General features: G+C 41.1%; 1 protein-coding gene across 2 annotated transcripts in view; it reads right to left on the minus strand.

Annotated features, from left to right (window-relative positions):
* The window catches only part of casq1b (calsequestrin 1b), a 21640-nt gene extending 2280 nt beyond the window's left edge, over nucleotides 1-19360 (minus strand). The window contains exons 1-7 of one of the 2 annotated variants that reach the window (XM_080486393.1): nucleotides 18919-19329; nucleotides 4446-4478; nucleotides 2731-2824; nucleotides 1266-1366; nucleotides 835-946; nucleotides 668-741; nucleotides 1-100 (exon numbers count right to left, since the gene is read on the minus strand). The exon at nucleotides 1-100 is cut by the window's left edge and continues 31 nt beyond it. In XM_080486393.1, coding sequence (XP_080342519.1) covers nucleotides 1-100; nucleotides 668-741; nucleotides 835-946; nucleotides 1266-1366; nucleotides 2731-2824; nucleotides 4446-4478; nucleotides 18919-19155 — 751 coding nt within the window. In that variant the 5' untranslated portion in view covers nucleotides 19156-19329. Of the gene's footprint in view, nucleotides 101-667; nucleotides 742-834; nucleotides 947-1265; nucleotides 1367-2730; nucleotides 2825-4445; nucleotides 4479-18918 lie in introns of both variants that reach the window. The other variant, XM_080486394.1, reaches the window with a different exon arrangement.
* Between the last annotated feature and the right edge of the window lie 665 nt (nucleotides 19361-20025).

Genomic DNA, 20025 nt, shown 5'->3' on the forward strand with positions numbered 1-20025 from the left:
CAGACTCGATGTAGGGTTTTCCTGGAATGGTGACGGGTTCCTCCATGAACGGCTCGTAGAAGTCGACTTCATTCATCTTCAGTTTCAGCCTCCTGGCAATCTGGAAAGGAGGAAATATATATCTACATTTTTTCTTTTAAACAAATATGTTTCATGAGAATAAGTCTGTCACCAGCTTTAAAAGGCACTAAAAACATCCTTCACATTAGATGATTTGTTGATGAACATTTAACAATTTAGCTATTATGACACGTAATTTTACTTTTGCCATTCTCAAGGTCATACTTTGCTGTTCCGTGTCCTTTATAAGATTCAAGTAAAGTGACTTTCGTGCTCTGGGGGTCGGGGTTGCTCAGAACTTCAGCTGTAGTTATATTGTTTGTTCTTTTTGGTGTCTTGTTCTTTGTCTGGAAGCGTGAACGATTCCTCCACTACACCATCTTGTGGTCAAATGTGGTACTACACAAACTATTGCGCTGGCACTCACTGCTCTGAAGGTATTCTGATGATTTGTTTTAATGTTGTTTCTGCTTTTTATAGACTGTAAATATGATATATTAAGGGTTTCAAGAAAGAGACACTCTATTAAAGGAACTTTTTTGGAACACTTTTTACAGTGTGCACAAAAAAAAAAAAAAAACTAAAGGAAATACTAAAAAATATCGACCTTGGCGTCAAATGTGGCAAAGAATTTGACGAAGGGGTGGAACTCCTCAGCAGCATCATCATACTCGATGAAGTCTGGATAGACGGAAGACAGAAGAACACAAATCCAAGGTTATGCCAGCTAAGAGGGATTGTTTTCCGGCGTTGTGCTCAAAATCATCAACATACGAGGAGACTTTTCGCTTTTGAAGTAGCCGACCAGCTTGATGACCTCATCCATGTTGTAGAAGCCCTTCAGCTCGCGGTCGTTGTCGATGATCTCCACGGGGTCCTCGATAACCTACAGGAGGAAAAATAGGACAAGAAGCAGTCAGAGCTCACATTGGTCCTGTTAAATTTATGAATTTAGCCACTGTGAATTTGACTGTGTTTTGTGATGCATTTTCCCCCCAAATATCAATTATAGGATTATTTCCCAACTGTCTTGCTTGTTTAAGTTGATTTACATGTAACAGCACAATTTCTTTTGACTGATCTAAATGCAGAAAAAAAAAAAATAATCTGTTCATCTGCTGTAGAATCAACATTCAATCAACACTTTTCAAAATGTGTATTCCCAGAGGTTATGTGTTAAATCTATTTACGAGGTTACCACTCACGTCATAGATGAACTCAACCAGGGTGTCTGCAGCCAGCTCGCCATCGTACTCAATGATCTCGTTGTCAGCAAAGATGTAGATGCTTTCCACTTCATCCAGTCCTGGCGAGACAGAAAATCTTTGTTTGATGATACATGTCAGTCATTTTCTGCAAGCTTTATTTCATTGCTTGAGTTTAAACACGCAAAGGTCAAAGGTCAAATGTGCTTGGAGTTTGGTCTGCTGTAACTGGTGTTACAATAGTGTAACAACAAAAGCTGCAGTACAGGTCGTGCACACTTGAGGGCGCTGTTGTATTGAGATTTGTCAACCCTTCAAGGTCTGACGGGCACGCAAAGGCCACCAGAAGCTCCCAAGTGAAGCTCATTCAGATTTGGTAATCAGTTGTAATCATCCCAATTTGCTGTCCTGCTTAAGGTGGAGAAATATCAAAAGCATGCAGGCTAATTGAAATTAGTTAATCAAATTAATTTCATTAAATAAGCTTCCATAATGGGCATAAATCTGTTTTATTGATGTGTTCAATCGTAATTCAACCCTTTAGTAAGGATGACACTTCTGCAACATCCACAATGACCAAAGTTGCAAACTGATGGAATACAGGTTAAATTATTGAAAAACAATTTTATCTTGTATAACATTTATATATTTAGATCTTTTGTTCTTTTTTTTTTCCAGTCTGGCATATAGTTTTGACTGCTTTCTACTTTAATTTCTATGGTAAATCTCTGTTTCACACAGAGATTTACCATAATACTCCTATCACCATCATACATATGGAATTAACAGGCATCAATACGTGTCATTCATTTCGAAGCAATTCTGTGCAGAAAAGTAGGAAACTCACCCAAAATTACGCATATTTTCTGATACATGTCTTGAAATTGTGTCTAAAAGGTGAAATATTTCTTACTGTGTTTCCCTGAAAGGTTCAAAACTCTCATTCAGTCCAACAATCTCATGAGTTACTTACAAAAAGGTTCATAACCTTAGCCACCATTGTGATTAAATACGGTGTCACATTGATTGATATTTTATCATGTTAATTACAAAGATCTATGAGTGTGAGCAAGAGTTGAAAGTTTTTGCAACAGGGCAAAAACACATCCGTGTTTGGGAAAAATGTTTTGTCTTCTGAGACCGTCATTGTGAGTTAGAAAGCAAAAACAAGCAAAATAGCAAACAATCTATAAAGGAAAGATTTGAACTGTCCAATAACAAACACTCATCGGCTTCATAGATTTTAAAAGAAGTGTTTTAAATCACTTTTTGAAGTCTGCGGAGCTCCTAGTGCAGGATATATCTGACTGTATATATCTAACTGTAATTCAATGAGAAATCTTGTGAAATATTGTGGTTTTGTGAGATTTGTGGCACATTATGGATTACAAACACCATGAAAATGCTTGAGATGGCTTGAGGAAAAAGTGGTGGGATTTGAAGGTTCTTTATCTGCTAAGCTCACCCAGCTTCTTGGCTACAGCATAGTCCTTCTTCTCATCCACCAGGCCGAATCCAATGTCCTCGTCATTAAGATCGTCCAGAACTTGTGCCGCAAGCTGGGCAGAGTGACAGAGAGGGGACACAGAGAGGCGAGGCAGTTGAGAGATGAGCGAAAGTTGTATCCTGTCTGTGTTGATTCTGTCACCGTCTGTCCACGATGGACCTCCTCTAATCTCAGGATGCCATTAAATCATACTTTCAGCTTCATTTACACGGGCAAACCCTTGGCCTTTCATCTCCATTTCAAGGCCCCCGGAGGCAAAAGCTTGGATTGCTGCCTTGCACTTTCTAAATCGGAGTGAAACCGAAGCCAACAATTGACAGCCCTCATAGCCTGGGCAAGAGGAGGACGGACAGCGGGCTTTCCAGAAGAACAAGAGGGGCAGAACTTGAGCCAACTATGCCGAGGCATGGAGACGGCGCGACAGGTGTGGCGGAAAGGAGAGGGGCTCACACGCTGCACTAGACATGCGCATTCACACAGTATACGTATATACACATACTGTAAACACTGGCTCCAGTGCACACCTCTCCCCACAAATACATCCAATAATCCTATGCACGGTACTGCTTTCCACATCTTTTAGTACCTGCGAGTTAAAGTATCCCAACGCCCCACTTTAACAAGTCAGATGAAGTCAAAAAGCATTATGCAGCAGCTTGCGAAAGCAGCGGTGTGAAATGGGTAACATTCATAGCGACGGAAGCACCTCAGAGCATCTGAACAAGTGAGATAAACTCTAGAACATGATGTTAAATATGCTGTTTGGCCCCTGAACGACTTTAATTTCTGTATGCATTAGTTGTTCCCTGTAGTTGAGATATAGCGTAAGAAAGTAAGGAATTAAGCTTATTTGGAATAAATGTTGTGCTGTTTGAAAAAAGGTTCAATTCCCTTTCCAGTGATGCCGCATTTGTTAGAAATTCTGCATTTGTGGGATGAGCAGCCGAGGTGGGTTGCTTTTGTTATTGGTGCCTCAGCTCTGCTGCTCATCCCACAAATGCATGTTCCTTAAAAGAGCGGCAACATTTGAAATGATGAAGACGCATTGGTGCGACCGTAAACTGATATATTGGCTCTTGATTAAACATAGGGCAGTTTATCAGTAATTACCAGATTATAGAGAGTTTAGGGCTTTTTTAATCTGTGCAGGTTAGAAATCAGTGAAGTTCACAGAGGGACACGGAGATGTTTGCATCTTAACTTTGCAAAAAGTGTATTCAAAGCTTTTTTTGTAGTTTTTTTCTGTTTTCGCAGCAAATTTATTCAGGGGTAAATGATGCTTAAGGCTTGAATGATTGTTAATGATTTCATGGATGGAGCAGTGGATGGATGGGTGGCAGGATGGATGAGCGTTTTTAGAGTTTGATGAATCGATGAATGGCAGATTTCAAACCCAAACCATATACATTGACTTTTCTGGTCTGAAAAGTGAAGTCAAACAAGTACAGCCCAAGCTGCTGCTGCTGCTGCTGCTGCTGCTGGAGTTTGAAAGCAGTTCATGATGTATGCAGTTCCTTTGTGTAACTTCTCTTCTTTTTTTTTTCTTTTTTTTAAACTAAACGGCAACTCAATGGAGTGGAGGAGCGTTTAGCGGATAACTGCAGCAGCAGAAGAATCTGTATTTCACAGCCCAGCCTTGAAGCACTTGACACAAGAGGCAGACCTCCACATACCTGGAAGATAATTGCCGCTTGGCTTGTGATCAACTGCAAGAAGAGGCAACGCTTTAGGGCACAATAGTCACAGCGTCCAGGTCTTACAACAAACGGGGAGCAGCCTTCACGGGAGACGAGAATAGGTCCAAACCCAAACACTGAAAGTGTGTCAGGTTGACGGAAGCTCTGTACACACTGTGACGTTATCGGCTTTCTCCATTCACACACTCTCATATCAGAGTTTGAGGATCACGGTGCGTTTCAACATCTCATACAAACGGTCGTGGCTTTAAGCCTTAGTTGGGCGCACATTTAATCACGTTTCTCTGTTCCTCCCAACCTCGGAATGGTAAATGTATGACAGTCACTGAATATATGATTGAAACATTTGCTCAACTTTTGCTTTTGTGTGATTTCTAAGGGGGGAAAAAACATGTATTATGCTTCTAAAACAATCACTAATCCTGGGGTTTAGGGTCTTTAGTTTAGTTGTTCCCAGACAGAGCACCTGACTGATGCGTTTGATATAAATCACGATTACCACCCTGGATCAATTTTCAGAAATCCAATCAAAAATGTGTCATATTTAAAGACATTCTGGCCCAGTAAAAAACTGACAAGTAGGTATGGATTTGGTCGGCTTTACATTATATGTGTTTATTTTTACTGTATTCAGTGATTCACAAAAGTAGGTTTTTTTTGTTTGTTTTTATAATCACACCCAACAGCCTTGGAACGCAAATTAATTTACAAGGACTGTATTTCATGTCGTGTTAAAGATCTGTGAAATTAAAATAAATCTGCCCTCATGTTAATGACCATTACATGAGCTTACAAATATTTTAGATCGTTTTGTGTATCTTTCTTCTGCATATATTATCTTCAGTAAATTTGAATTAAATGGGCTTTATAATGAGAAATCATGTATTAACTGAAGTATTGAGCTTATGTGTAAATATAGATCGATATAAGCATTGCCTCACTTAAATAGTTTTTTGGTGTATTATACACAATATCACAAACATATAAAACAATAGTGTTTCTGTCAGAAACTGGTGTTTGACTGTAGTGCAGTTCAAAGCTGAAGATACAAATTTGCATATCAACATGTTCTATTATAAATCATCATTCTGCCCGAACTGACAAGTAAATGTAATCTGCTGGTGATTCAGAAGACCTACTGTAATCCTACGTAAACTTAAGAAACCTCTTGTAATGTCACATCCCGTTTAAAAACATATTGTGACGTTATGCAACACATGCCAAAAACTTATCAAGGTGTGAAAAGTGATAATTACCGACAATTATCTTCCATAAATGGGAGGAATCTGCGATGGTTCAACATAAAAGTGAAAATTATAGCCTTCCATGAATATGTAAAACCTACTGTAATGTCCCCACATGTCTGTAAGAAACCTATCTCTAATAGTCTATTTTATTTTGAGAGAAATATATCGTAATAACCTGCTATAATATTTCATGAATGTGTTATACTGTGAGATATAAACTTGAGAAAACTACTGTAATAGTCTAGTGTGAAAGACTCTACTCGCTGCTGTCTTGGATACATGTGAGATAACTACTCTTGTAAACTGGTTTAATCTCATATACATCTAAAAAGCCTATAGAAATATTTCATAAATGTGTGAAGCCAATAATCAGTGATGGTATTCACTGATTATGAGACAAATACTTTTTTAACATCCTACTCTATCTTCCATCAATGTGGAAAACTTAGTAATAACCTACTTTATTCATACCTAAATGTATGAAACTCACCATAATAACCAACTTCATTATTTGAAAAATGTCTGAAATGTACTCTAATAATATATATATATATATATATATATATATATATATATATATATATATATATATATTTATTTTTTTTTTTTTTTTTTTTTTTTTAATGAATGTATTTAAAAAAAAACACTGTAATCTTCCATTAATGTGTGAAACCCAATATGAATTTGAAAAAGAAGTTAAATGAGAATCTCGGAGTGGCTTGTCCAGTTTAGAAACAGGGGGGTATTAATAAGCGTGGCGAAGCTGAGGGCGCTCACAGCGGGGTGACTGCAGGGAAGAGAGGCTGGAAGCCACGCAGCTATATACGGACACGTAAGAAAGTGTGCTGATGAGCAGAAAAGGAGGCTGAGATGTGTTAACATATGGAAACGGGTGTGTAGGAGGCAGGCCGGCCGAGCTGATGAATGGAAGACGACACCTGACACGCAAGATAACGCTCACGTCAATCATCCCCGCTCACACTCTGGAGACTTCTCGTGCTGATCTCTCCTCTTTCTCTCTGTCTGGGTATTTTTCCCCAAAAATTCAGTGTCCAAATCACCTCCACCTCCACCTCCACCCTCCCTCATCTGTTCCCCCGCTATCACCCACAAGTCCTGAGCGCTCCCAGCTAAAGTGAGAGGTCGGCAGTGTAACAGCTTGGCTGCGTCTCCTGATGCCCAGTCACCGTCGGGCCGCCGGGTGACGGAGACGAAGGCAGAGCACCATGGTGAGCTGTCAGAAACGTGCTCTGGCGCCCCGCTGCACTTGGCTGCGCCACCAGATGATGAGCTCGGAGACAGCAGGGCTGGAGAGGGAGTCAGATTTCTTGTGAAATGTCCCCCTCCTGCTTACACTGCACCATGCACGATTCCCCATATCAGTGTTTCTGCTTGCTCATGTTATGAATCGTACTTATACAAGCTTTAAAAGCTCGGTGCACGATTTTAGTCACACGTTTTTGTTAAAAGACTGGCTCATAATTGAAATAAAAAAAATCTATAAAGTTGCTTTAACATTTTGAAATGTTGATGTAAACAGTGTCAGTTTTACTTCCCGTGTATTAACAGCTCAGTTTTAATAAGACTTTCAAGACACCTTCTATTTGTTTTTGGGGTTTTTTCTAGCCGCATTTAAAAAATAATCAAGCAAAATTCCTCCCTGCCAACATCTGACAGAAAGACAACAATTTGCCACAGAGGGGGAAAAGATGTGTGAAAAACTGTGTTAATAAACGTCCGAGCTCTAACCGGGCAGTGGTTTCTGTAAATACAAGCTGAAATGAGTCTCAAGTGTTTCTCAGCAGGACATAGCGAGCCATAAAAACAAGATTCTTTCTCCTGTCAAATTCACTTAAATCCTTGTGCTTTTACAACCAAACACCAGCTCCGACCTCAGAATTGTTCATTTCGCTCAGTGTCATTCAGCCGCGTTGTGAAGCATGACAGTTAAAATATAATCCACTCATTAGGTTTATCTGAAGGGTCATCACTGGGTCGGAGGAAGATGCTCTACCAGCACTCTTGAAATAAAAAGATTCGTGAACCACAAAATGAAACGCTCATCTTACTCATACAGTAGCGTGGAATTATAATGTGGCGCTTATCTTGCGATAAACAGGAGTTTAGTCAAATCGCTGGTCTTCATTCGTGTACTGCACGATAATGATCAGTCGGATTATTTTGACACATTTTGTCAAATTTAACATTTTTACTTTACGTTCAGCAGGACAATTTGGGGAATTTCTCTCTTTTTTCTTTTAAACATTTCCATTTTGATGGATGGCCACGGAATTATCTTTAGTGTGACAGATTTATTTACTCCTTTACTGCCGTTTAAAGGCTCCCGCAGCACTAACATTTCCCATCTTCTTATGAGACAAGCATCCTGGGATCTGTGTAGAATTTCAAACTTCTGCTGGCTCTTTCCGCCCCCCTCAGCCAGATAATAAATTAGTGACGGCTGCTGTAACACATCAGGACGTTCGACACCAGGCGGTTGCATAACACGGCGCCTTGGTGGTCATGAAAGATTCAGATACAAGGACGTATAAAACACAAACTCCGTCTTGCCAGCAGCCTGCGCCTCCTGCGTCGTGCACTGAAACCCGATTTCATTTGCGACGTTATGCACGTTTTGAAGGCTGATTTTATTTACTAAATAAAAACTACCCCTCGGTCTTTTTGCTCTCAGCGTGGCTGTTTCTCCGTCGTGCGACACGCGCTCTCGGGAGGCGTCGTGAAATACGCGGGAAGCTCTCCGAGACCTCGCGGGCACCCGCCTTGATTCACTCCGGCAAACCCGCCGGGGCAAAAGTGTCTGAGACCATCTGTGGGTGACTCATTTGGACAGCAATGAACGGCTTTACAAACATGTCACACGGCAATCGCGCTTAATAAACTCGGAGTCCCCGCTGCATTCGTTAAGCTCATTTTGTTCGGTTACATAAAAGCTTCTGTCAGAAAAAAACCCCCAACAAACATCAAAGCTCAGAGAAGATACCAATGGAATGTTCAATAAGATGCGACAAGTAATAGGAAACCTGGATGTTGATAATATCTGGGTGAGAGTTCTGTATATTAGTACCTGACTGCAGTTACTTTACCTGCAGTGGATTAATAACATCTACCTTCATTCTTGAATGACTTGTCTCCATCATGTGTGTCCGTCTCAATAATGAACAAATAGATTATTGAATGACTGAGTCGCTCATTAAGGTCTGTTTGAGCTTCATCAGTTTGCCGGAGAGTGATTCTCTTAAACAATTCATTTAGGCCCCAAGCCAACTTCGTCATCTGTCTATAAAAATGTCTGTGTATGCGCCATGGTTAAGAGTATTGTTCTCTACGCATGTGTGTGTGGTTTCATTACAACCTACTGTAAAGACAACTGAGTGGAGATGCAGCATCATAAATAAATCTTAGAGTCAGATGATTTCTAAATAGCAATTGGGTGTGAACATGTCACTGTCAAAAGTAGTGATATTATTATCATTCCCCAACACTTGAAATAGACATTTCAACTCACTTAAAGGTAGTCATTTCACTGTGACATACATAATAACACGTTTGAGTACTTAAGTGCATTCATGCATCCTCTTTATCTGCGTCATTAAAGAGCAGCGTGCGGCACAGACGCATCACCAGTGGACAAACACAGGGAGACGATCAGTTACATCTACGAGCCTCTATTTGTTTGGATTGTGGGAAGAAGCCCTACTACCAGGAGGAAACTCGTAGTCAGACAGGAAAAAGGTGCGGAAGCTGCACATAAACTCTCTGAGCCCATCATCAACCTGGCGGCCACCTCTTTGTGAGGGGAGAGCGACAACCACGACCCCAATGAGTGCTCTCGTGAAAAATGCTGCAATAGGCCCAGGCCACAAAGCAAACAGATGTCGAAGATAAAATAAAAAGACCTCATTAGAGTCATTACCACCCATGTGTCAGGCTATGAAAAGAGGAGCAATGGGACAGCCGTAATGGAGGACCATATTGTTTTATCCCCACATTGTGTTTTAAAGAGAATTTATCACAACCGAACACAACTCCTGGTGGTAAATTGCACAAACGTGCTGACTTCTTGCTCTCTTTATTCAAGTCGGCCACAAAGACTATGAGTTTTAAGGTCACATTATTCACACTTAAATGTTTAATGCCGCACCCTGATCCCCTCCATTTCCTTGACATTTTGCAGTCATGAATAAGTTATCTGAAGAAATTCGCCGATACAGATAACTGAAGAGAGGCAGGAAGCAAAATGAAAGTGTGTCTGTTACGTTGAGCGTCACATCATTTATAAATCATCACATACGTGGGGAAAGAATATGCACACGTCGTGTAAATTACATGGTCGAGTCTGAGGGCTACAACTGGAAATGTGATCTACAGGAAAGCGTTTCTTTTTGAAGTTAGAGCCCCTGGTTAACCTTTAAATTTTTGAGGGGGAAAAAAACATCTTGCCATGTTTATTTGTGTAGTTTATGATCAATACAAGTACCGAACAATTCTGATTTAAATGAGCACGGTGGATTTTTTCCCCCCTCTTGCTTTAGTTTTTGGTCATATGGCAAGCAAAAAAACCAACAAAACAAACTTAGATTTTCGTGTTTTCATTTGTGTTTTAGGGTATATTTTTTATTCACTCTACAAGCTTTTTATGTTTTATTTCACACAATTAGTGTTGAACACTGTAAAATGTACTCGGACAAAACAACTCTGCTCGATATCTGGTCAGTTTCTGTACATCAATATATGCAGTGCACCGCTCATCAGGCTGTTGCCAGTTCATGGTTTTCGATAAGTATTGATCTGAAGACGCTCTGACCCAAAATGAATTTTACTCCTGTCAAACCCACTCAAATCCCTTGTCCTTTTAGACACTGGGATGTCCAAAGTCTGCCCACAGAGCCAAACAAAGCCGTCCTGCCAAAATACTTTCTTGGCACAAACAAAATATATTGACCCATCTTGCAAGTCCTACCTTTAACTCATGCTGGCAGCGTACATGCACCTTATGCATTGTGTGAAGCGTCACAACGTTTACCATCGGGCTCCCATCAAAGTCAATGCTCTGCAAATAACAACACACGTGTCCAAACAACAATATGCTTTGCTCACCTAAGGAAAGCTCAGCGCTCAGATCAAAGGGACGACGGGCCCTAGCGAGACGTGAAGTTGCTGCTGAACGTCTTGGAAATGTTAATTACCGACGGTCTGAACTGCTCTGGAATGAGGAAGAGTGAAACTGAGCTTCCGAAGCTGCTTCATCTCAACCTTGAACCGCCTCCGCCCAACCAGTCGAAAGATCTGCGTGAAAATGGTGTTTGAGTGTCAGCAATGTAACACCAGTTGGACAGGCGTCCCGAGGGTAAACGGGCAAAAGGGCTGGACGCGAAGTTCATGAGGTAAAGGGGACCCGGGGACTCGAGGTAATGACAGGCAGTTTATAGAAGCTGGATGTAGGGTGTTGGTGTCAGTTGTGGTGGTCTGGCAGCCCGTCAGGTTCACAGGTTGGTGCATGTGATCAAAATGCAAAGGAGGTCATCTGAGTTAATACTCGCTCTCATTTGGACCATTCAGGTTTTAATAATGTGGCTGCTTTTCAGAAAGAAACAGGGGTAAAAACTAGATTTTTTTTTTTGTTTAGACCTTTTTATTTTTGGCAAGAACAACATTGTTGGTAAGTCGCTCACTAGGATAAATTTTACTTAACTTTGTATATTGCTAATAAAAGTCTCTTCTTATTGGAACCAAAATAATTTATATTTATGATTTATGATGTATTTATGTTTTCAGATGACAACGGTCATATTCGTCATTCAACCATCTTTACATTTGATGAAGATATTGGGATGTTACTTCACCAAACAACAGGTGAAAGGCAGTTTACAACCTGCACAGAAAAAAAGAAAACTGCATGTTTATATTAACTTTTCCTAATATTAATTATTCAAATCAGTTTTGATGATGAAGAAACCAAAATTATAGTCTTCTCTGTGTTTGGGAATCTTGTCTGATCTGATGATCTTTAGCAGCTGGGACAGCTCCTAACATGTTAGTGTTTTCAATAACATTTACACGTACTGTTTATTTATCATTTCCTAACTGTGAACATTGCAGACTAATTTCTACACTGCCTTGATCACCTTGATCATTGTAACTCAGAAACAAGCAGTTGACTTAGAAGCCATATTTGATGATCTAGCTGGGGAAATTAACTTTTATTTCTTAGCGTGCATTGTTGTAAAAGTGGCTGTCCTGAACTGACTTCTACTCATGTCTCGAGTGGCGGATTTTGAAATGTTTGTCGTGTCGCCCCCCCTCCCCCCATATTTTGTGAAACGCATTAGGAGAATGTTCTGTGCAATCTTCTGAGATTTTTCGGAGAATTTCTCCACATTGCAATGTCATATAGTGCAATTTCATGGCATTTGAGAGGAAGCTATATGTGGGAATATACTTTGATTCAGTCAATTTTGTGCTGTTGATGCAAAACAGTCCATTTTCAAATAAAGAAATTAAAACCACAAAAACAGTTGTTCCTTGACTAATGTTTTTGTCAGCTTAATTATATATAATTATATAAACCTTGGGAAGGTAATGTGATGACTGGATATCAGCCTGTACTGTCAGAGTTACAGCCGAGACTCAGTCTCAAGGCCAAATGAGAACAGGAAGAATATATGCAAGGCGAAGGCTATCACCAGAAACATTCTGGATTGTATTTCTCATTTTATGGACAAATTATGACATCTTAAAGCAACATTTTAGAAAGAGATATCTCATTTCTGAATGCTGAATAATCAGCAACTTGGAGAAAAAAAAAGCTTGAGTCTACAACTCATAAATCCCCCATCCGACTCTGTCTTCAATCCATCCATTAAAATCCAAGCCATGAATTGAATTCACCGAGCAGTAAAAAAACGGAGGGCTCCAGCAGTGTGTTTGAATAACGGTTACCACAGCGACAGTCTGACCTTTTCCCGGATCTCTCCAGCAGATGGAAGAAGATTAGATGAGACAGAGAGGGAGCCTCCCCCAAACCCAGCAGAGGCTACATTTTGACTTGTGGAACCCTATGTCATCTCTTCTCCCTGATCAGGTGTTTTGCTAAAAGGTAATCATCAGTGACAATCAAGACACATTTTCGGGACCATTAATAATAAATGGGTTTTGAAATATTCCAATCTCTAACGATAGGACCAAAAGACACGTTTGCTTGGTTTATTGGTGAGACGTCTGTGTTTGCCCTGAGCCGTATTGACGACCTGACTTGATGGCGCCAAAGTTGAAAGTGAGTGTGGCCACTATGACGGTGGTAATATCTTCTGTTCCTTTTTGGTGCTTAAGTGTAATCCTGACATTTACTGATGAATTTGCATTTGCCATTTCATACCATCACTGAACTGTTATTTGTTATTTGGTGTTTTTTGTCGTTTATATTTTTTCTTTTCTACACTGCTAAGTGCTTTTGTGTTGCTGCTTTTAGTGAAGATCCTTTTATTCTTCTTCATAAAGCCCTGTCTTCTACCCATTTTTCTAAAGACCTTCATGCTTGTGATTTCCCTTTGCAGTCTAATACTTTTTCTATAAATTGGAATCACTAATTAAATTCATAAAAAGAAACTAAGATGCGTCGCCCCTTGATCGCCCCTTGATCGCCCCCTGCTGGCTGGTGGAAGTTTACGCCTTGAACCCTGTGAACTCAGCGTCAGCAGAGCCAGGCATCGGCATTTTTTCACTTTGGGAGCATGTGTCATCTCTGACGTCTTGTGAGGTACAATTAAGGAGAAGTTTAGTACTTTGTGTTTCAATAGCAGGGGTGTCAAACGCCCCCAGGCATAAAGCAAGCTGCCACAGAGTCCTTCCATGGGACACCTTTTATTATTCATTGAGTAAGAAAAGTAGTGGTCAAAATACAACCGTAAGGTATTGCTTATGCTGTTATAGTCAAAGTGTGAAGGTGAATTTCTTAAAGAATTGTTAAAACATGCATGCTGAAGGCTGCAGAAATCCCTTGTCCTGTGACCCTCCAGACAATCTGACATTGGGGATGGTTCCAAGACTCTTGCGTCACGGCGTGAAAGTTTGCATGTTCTCCCCGTGTGTAGGTTTCCTCCCACAGTCTAAAAACACTCATGTGAGTGTTCAGTGGTGACCCTACACTGCTCCTCGGTGTGAATGTAAGTGTGTGTGTCTCTCTGTGTTCGTCCTGTGATGGACCTGTGACCTGTTCAGGGTGTATCCTGCCTCAACCCATAGTTCGCTGGAATTGGTTCTCATGCACCGTGACCCTGCACAGAATGAAACGGTACAGAAGAGGGCTGTATGGATTGATAAGTTATCTGTGAATATCCATGCAGCAAAAAACGCTTTTTGATTTTGGACATTTCACTGTAAATTTGCACCAGTTTGCATCATCCTTTAAAAAAGTAGCATTTTTTCAGTTTTTGGAAAAATAATTTTATGAATAAAATATAGTTTCATAATGTACTAAACATGGATTTTTTCCTAGAAACAATGGGAAAATATTTTGGGATATTAATTCAGATGTTAATATGCCATGAGTTTACTGGTTTTGAGCACACAGCGCGATATTTTATATCAGAGCGTATATTTTAATCTATTTTTCATTTTTTTATATATTTTTAACCATGACTACCTGCATTCATGTAATTGCGTGTGTGTTCTCTAAAAAGCTCTTTATGATTGCCGAAGATCAACATATATGTGGTGATTATGGCTTCCTACAGGAGTCACAGTTAGAGAGGAGTGACATTAAAGAAAGTCTAACTTCAGTGTCCATTTGCACAGTTTACTGGGGAGTGCATGAGGAGCCATAGCAACAATGGCTGCATATAAAGAGAAGTCTGGCATGTTGGCAAGTAAAGGTTCACAGTAATCCGAGCTGTGTGCCGCGCCATGATTGATGAGTGCGGGCCGTTACAGTATGCAGCATGCCAAAGGTCACAGTTCAAACTGCTAGACTGCTGACGAAGATGTAGAAGAGACATACTGCCAACCAGCCGGAGGAGATGGTCACCACCATTCTCAGAGTTATAAGTATATATTTTTAAGCGTGATAATTTCAAAATGTTTAGTCGGTGCGGCATTATTTCTGTCATCACTCTGTGTGTGGTTGTAATTCTGCACCCATTAGTCTTTAATTATATCTTCACTGACCTCATAATATTTGGTTTGGTTGATTAGAATAATATTGGGAGATATTTTATGGCAAAGAGCTGCAGGTGAGATATGCTGTATTCATATTGTGTGACTAACTCGTTAGGAAAGTCAAGCCTTGACTACCTGAATTCATCTTCATTAAAATGATTGAAGCGAAAATAAACACACACGGAATTAGCAGAAAACAAAGACGTAAACAGTTGCACAGATCTCTACCAAACAACGTTTGAAAACAGCCATCAAAATGAACACTTTTTTTTTCATCCATTCGTCACATGCATGTCAACCGGTGTTAAAGAGAGCAGAAAATAGACATTTGCCGACTCCGGTTGTAAGGGACGTAACAACCCAATTAGGAAACGGAAAAGAGGGAGATTGAAAAGCTTTTTCTTTGTTTTTCTCCTTCTTGATATGATACTTCCTATTTACATCATCGTTTCTCTCCAGTTCCCACTGGGGACACATTATCATCACATATAAACTAAAGTTATTGTCTGGTGGTTTGACTGTTTCGTTGAGGCGACAACATGCATTTGTGGGATGAGCAGAAGACCAGACTGTGTGACAAATTTGCAAAAGGCCAAGTAGTATGAGCTTTAAATAATAAATAAATTCTGACATGAATGTGGTTCATAGTGTTTAGGTACAGCTTGGTTGTTTTATCCAGGCTTCATCATCTGTTTCACCAGCTGTGAGGAAGATTCATAACTTTTATTAATTAGGGAGCGAATTGTGGCCTGACACTCGAATCACTGCTGATGCTCTAACACTGTCATCAACTGATCCTCCAGCTGCCTTCACTCCACCGAATCCCTCATGTTCTGCATTATTGGAGATTTGAATAACTTGTCCTGTGTGTTCTATTAAATCATCACCGAACATCAGTGATGCGAACCTTGTGCATGTCAGCAGAGGTTTATTCATTTATCAAACTTGTTCTCTGTTAGAAGCTACTCTAATAACATTTCAGGGTCTGAATTAGTTAGATGGCCACCGTGACATTTGCAGAAGCTGCTGTGAGCAGAGTGGTGATGAGGCCGACACATTAAATTGATGTCAGACTGGTGGAGGAATAGGAACATCCAGACAAATTTGAACTCGGCTTTTAAAGTACTACCAGGACTTCTTAGATTAGTTTAATTTCACCACACACAGGAAGGAGCCATGATGACTACCTTACTTATGAAATAAGAAAAACACCTGTTGCCTCATGGAGTTATGGGTACTGCAATTAGCGAGATAACCAGCCCCAGCATCCCAGCATCTACAACAGTTTGTCCTCATTTCCAAAAGAAGTGGCAGATTGAATAGTAACCGCAGCAGAGACTTTCTTTGTAATTACTAACTAGATACTAACAGCAAAAACTGAAATTCAAATGAGCTTCACAACCTGGATTCTACAGAGACTCGTGAAAGTGCATGAAAGTGATATTACTTACATTTTAGACACTACCTTTTCAGATGTTTAAGAGTTAGGGCTGTTTGTTGTTGTTGTTGTTGTTTTTAAGTATAAATGTGTCTGTTGCATGTCTCTTTATTCCATGGAGTTGCAATGCTTATTCACAACGACTACGGAAGAGTCAAAGGTGCAACTGATCACGGCCCGTCAGAGCTCAGAGGATGCACTGGATTATTTTTCACAGACTAAGATGACTCCTGCTATGGTCAAAGGTGAGATGATGGGCATATTTTCGGAGTGACATGGTAACTCTCGCCTGCACACGTCCCCTTTGGACGGAAAATGCTGAGTTTGTCACTGACAACGGCATGTGTTGCTGGTGTGGGCGTGTGGGCCTGCGGTTTGTTTTCAGAGAGTGAACGTCCGAAGGTTTTGCTGAACGTCTGGACCTGCACAACTATGTTTATCTTTTCTAACATGCAGATCTAGATAGATAGATAGATGGATGGATGGATGGATGGATGGATGGATGGATGGATGGATGGATGGATGGATGGATGGATGGATGGATAGATAGATAGATAGATAGATAGATAGATAGATAGATAGATAGATAGATAGATAGATAGATAGATAGATAGATAGATAGATAGATAGATAGATAGATAGATAGATAGATAGATAGATAGATAGATAGATAGATAGATAGATAGATAGATTGTCTCTGTTGTTACTTGAAAGAAAAACTATTAGGACCTGTGCATTTGATACTGATGTGTGGAGCCGCAGCTTCATTCAGAAATAATTAAGATTTGTGTCCCTGAGTGTTTCCCTTAAATAATTCATGCTACCACATTCAAAGGTGGTAATGAGCAGCTATTTTAAGCATCCCCTCTGACCGCCTCAAGAGCTTGCTCCTGATTGGATGAATTGTCACAACTGGCAGGAAGTCTGTAAGAGTCCTGCAGGGACCTGTTCCAGTAAGCACCTCTTCCTCAAGCCAATTAGCCCCACTTGGCAGCGTCATGAGTAGATTGATCAGATCCAGTGACTTGGGTGTGCAAATGATGGTTTAGGACTCCAGCCCACATCCCCAGGGTGATGTAGTGATACAACATCGAAAAGAGTGTGCAGCTGAGGAAGCAGCGTATAGCAGGCAGGGAGCAGTCTGTGTGAAATACGGCTTCGAAACCCTCCGTCTGTCCCACAAGGGCTTTTAGCCTCTTGCTAAGCATGCAGCTCTGTCCAGGGCTATTTACAGAGGTGACTTATGCAGGCTAGTGAAAGGTACACTGTGCCTCTGTAAGAAGACACTGCTGCTCTGACAGGCAGAGCGTAGCTGTGGTGGATATACTGGCTGGCTGTGGGGCACATTTGCATCCACTGTGGGCATGCAAGTGCAGAACGCTTTAGGCTTATTTGTCAAGTCTCCAGAACACATACACAGACACACACACACACACACACACACACACACACACACACACACACACACACACACACACACACACACACACACACACACACACACACACACACACACACACACACACACACACGTTCCTGCTACTGTTCACTTGTAAGCATCGTCTCTTGCGTAAACTAAAAGCAAGTGTCCAGCTCAAAGGTACTAGAGCATAGTTGCTGAAAGAAAGAGCACACATTTACTTTTCGCAGCATAATTTTGACACATTCATGTATATGTTTGAGGTCTTATTGCTTCTCAGCTGCAGATATGAGACACCAGATGATCAAAAATATGAACAATCCAAGATAATGCAATCGAAACATGTGTATTCATTGGAAAAACCCCAAACACATAACTAGAGGTTGCACTGATTGGCTGCTATACAAAACACTTCAATTAGCAATCATCACTGCGCGTAGTGTACATACTTGATGTTCTGCACCTGCACCAACACTAATGCTCAGTGTTGATTGCAGTACGTTAGAGCTACGAAGCTGCGCATTAACGCAACCACATACAATGTGTCCACACTGCAATGTATTTTTTATACAATTCCAAATAATTTATGTCCTTATTTGTGTTAAAGAAGATTTGTTTGCATGATTAGGGCCACTAAAATACTTCGCGTCCTCAGACTTTAGCAGGGGAGTTAATGCAAGTGAGACAGGATTGTATATGACTGTGAAAGTTGGAGATTTGGACATTGCATTGAGTTTGTTATTCAATGCAAATATTTTGACTGCCTCAAAAGCAAATCAGTTTCTAGTTATTTTTTCAACAGCAATCAAAAGTCTGCAATGAGTAAAGGTAAACCGCATTCATATGTTGCACTCATTTGCACACATCTCAGTACTTCCTTCCTTCAATCACCACACTGTCCAAACTCCCCGCCTCTCCTCAGCATCTCGTCAGTCAAACTTGGCATAAAGCCAAGGCTGAAAGTCAGTGAACTTGACCTCACTGAGTAATCTGCATCGTTCAACCCCACAATCACGCTCATCTGAAACCCAAAGTGCAAACGCCAAGATTACATCCAGGAATACCCAAGTGCAGAAAATCCAAGACCCCTTACGTCCCTCCCCTCTTCCGATCATGACCCAGGCAACGCGCCACAGATCCATCCAGTGTCATGCTTTGGGGGAAACCCACCTCCAAAGCCAGCTCCTCTATCTGCAACTGCTTCATGGCATTGCGGCTCCCAGCCACATTTTTGTGGTAGTAGATTACCATCACGTCATACTTCTTCATGACAGACTTGTAATTCTTGGAAGTGAGGACATGGACGCGGTCTTTGCCATCATACTCGGGGACCTCCAAGCCCTTCTCCCCCCAGGACAGGGCCCCCAGTGAGAGGAAGACTCCCAAAAACACCCAGCCCCACTTCATGGCTAAACGTCGCCTGGTGGCCGCAAGAACGCCTCTTCTCAAAGCCTGTCGGTGGGGCAGAAGGGTACAAAAAATGTATTGTAATGAGGTCTGATGTCCCTAACGCAAGTTGATGTCTTGCAGGGAGAGTTAGGAACAGAGTCCGCTTCCTGTCCCCACCGGCTAGAGAAGAGCGGGTCCGACGTTGACGCCCTCCCTTTAAAATAGAGCTGCACGTGGTTGTGCTGACGACACCAGCGCCGGGGAAAAGGGGGTGGAACCCTTTCAGGACACAAATCTGAGAGTCACAACACTGATCGCACACCTCCACAGCTCACAAGGCTGCCAAAAAAGTAATATTGACAGTGGTGGTGGTGGGGGGGGGGGGGCTGAGCAGTGGTCAGAAAAATAGAAAATGGGTGGTGACAAGGGAGGAGCCTTGCTTCAGCTTAACAGCCACCTGTTTGAAGCCATGGCTATGAAAAGGAACAGTGGTTGGGTTGGGTGTTTGGAGGGCTCCAGATACCAGCTCAGTGTCTTGAAGGACTGAAGGTATAGATGGATGTATGATGAGAGCAGGCAGAAAGGAGAGCTCCAAGATGCCATTCCCATATTAAGTTTTGCAGAGGAGCCAGACTCTCGCTAAAAATAAGGCCTGTGCGGGACGACACACCGGACAAGATGGTGTCCGTGAGTCCAAGAGTATATGTGGTCGGCTAGAAATGGTGACGCGGAGTCGAGTGCACAGTTATTTGCACTTTGACACCTTTCCCAGGCAAAGATGATCATGTTTGATATCTCAAGCTCGGCATTACTAAAAGAATGTTTGTTGTTTTTACACCTTGTTGTTGATATTGTTGAAAGTACTAATGTATCACTAAGAAAAATGCT

This window comes from Lipophrys pholis, assembly GCF_963383615.2.
Source record: "Lipophrys pholis genome assembly, chromosome: 18".
NCBI lineage: Eukaryota > Metazoa > Chordata > Actinopteri > Blenniiformes > Blenniidae > Lipophrys > Lipophrys pholis.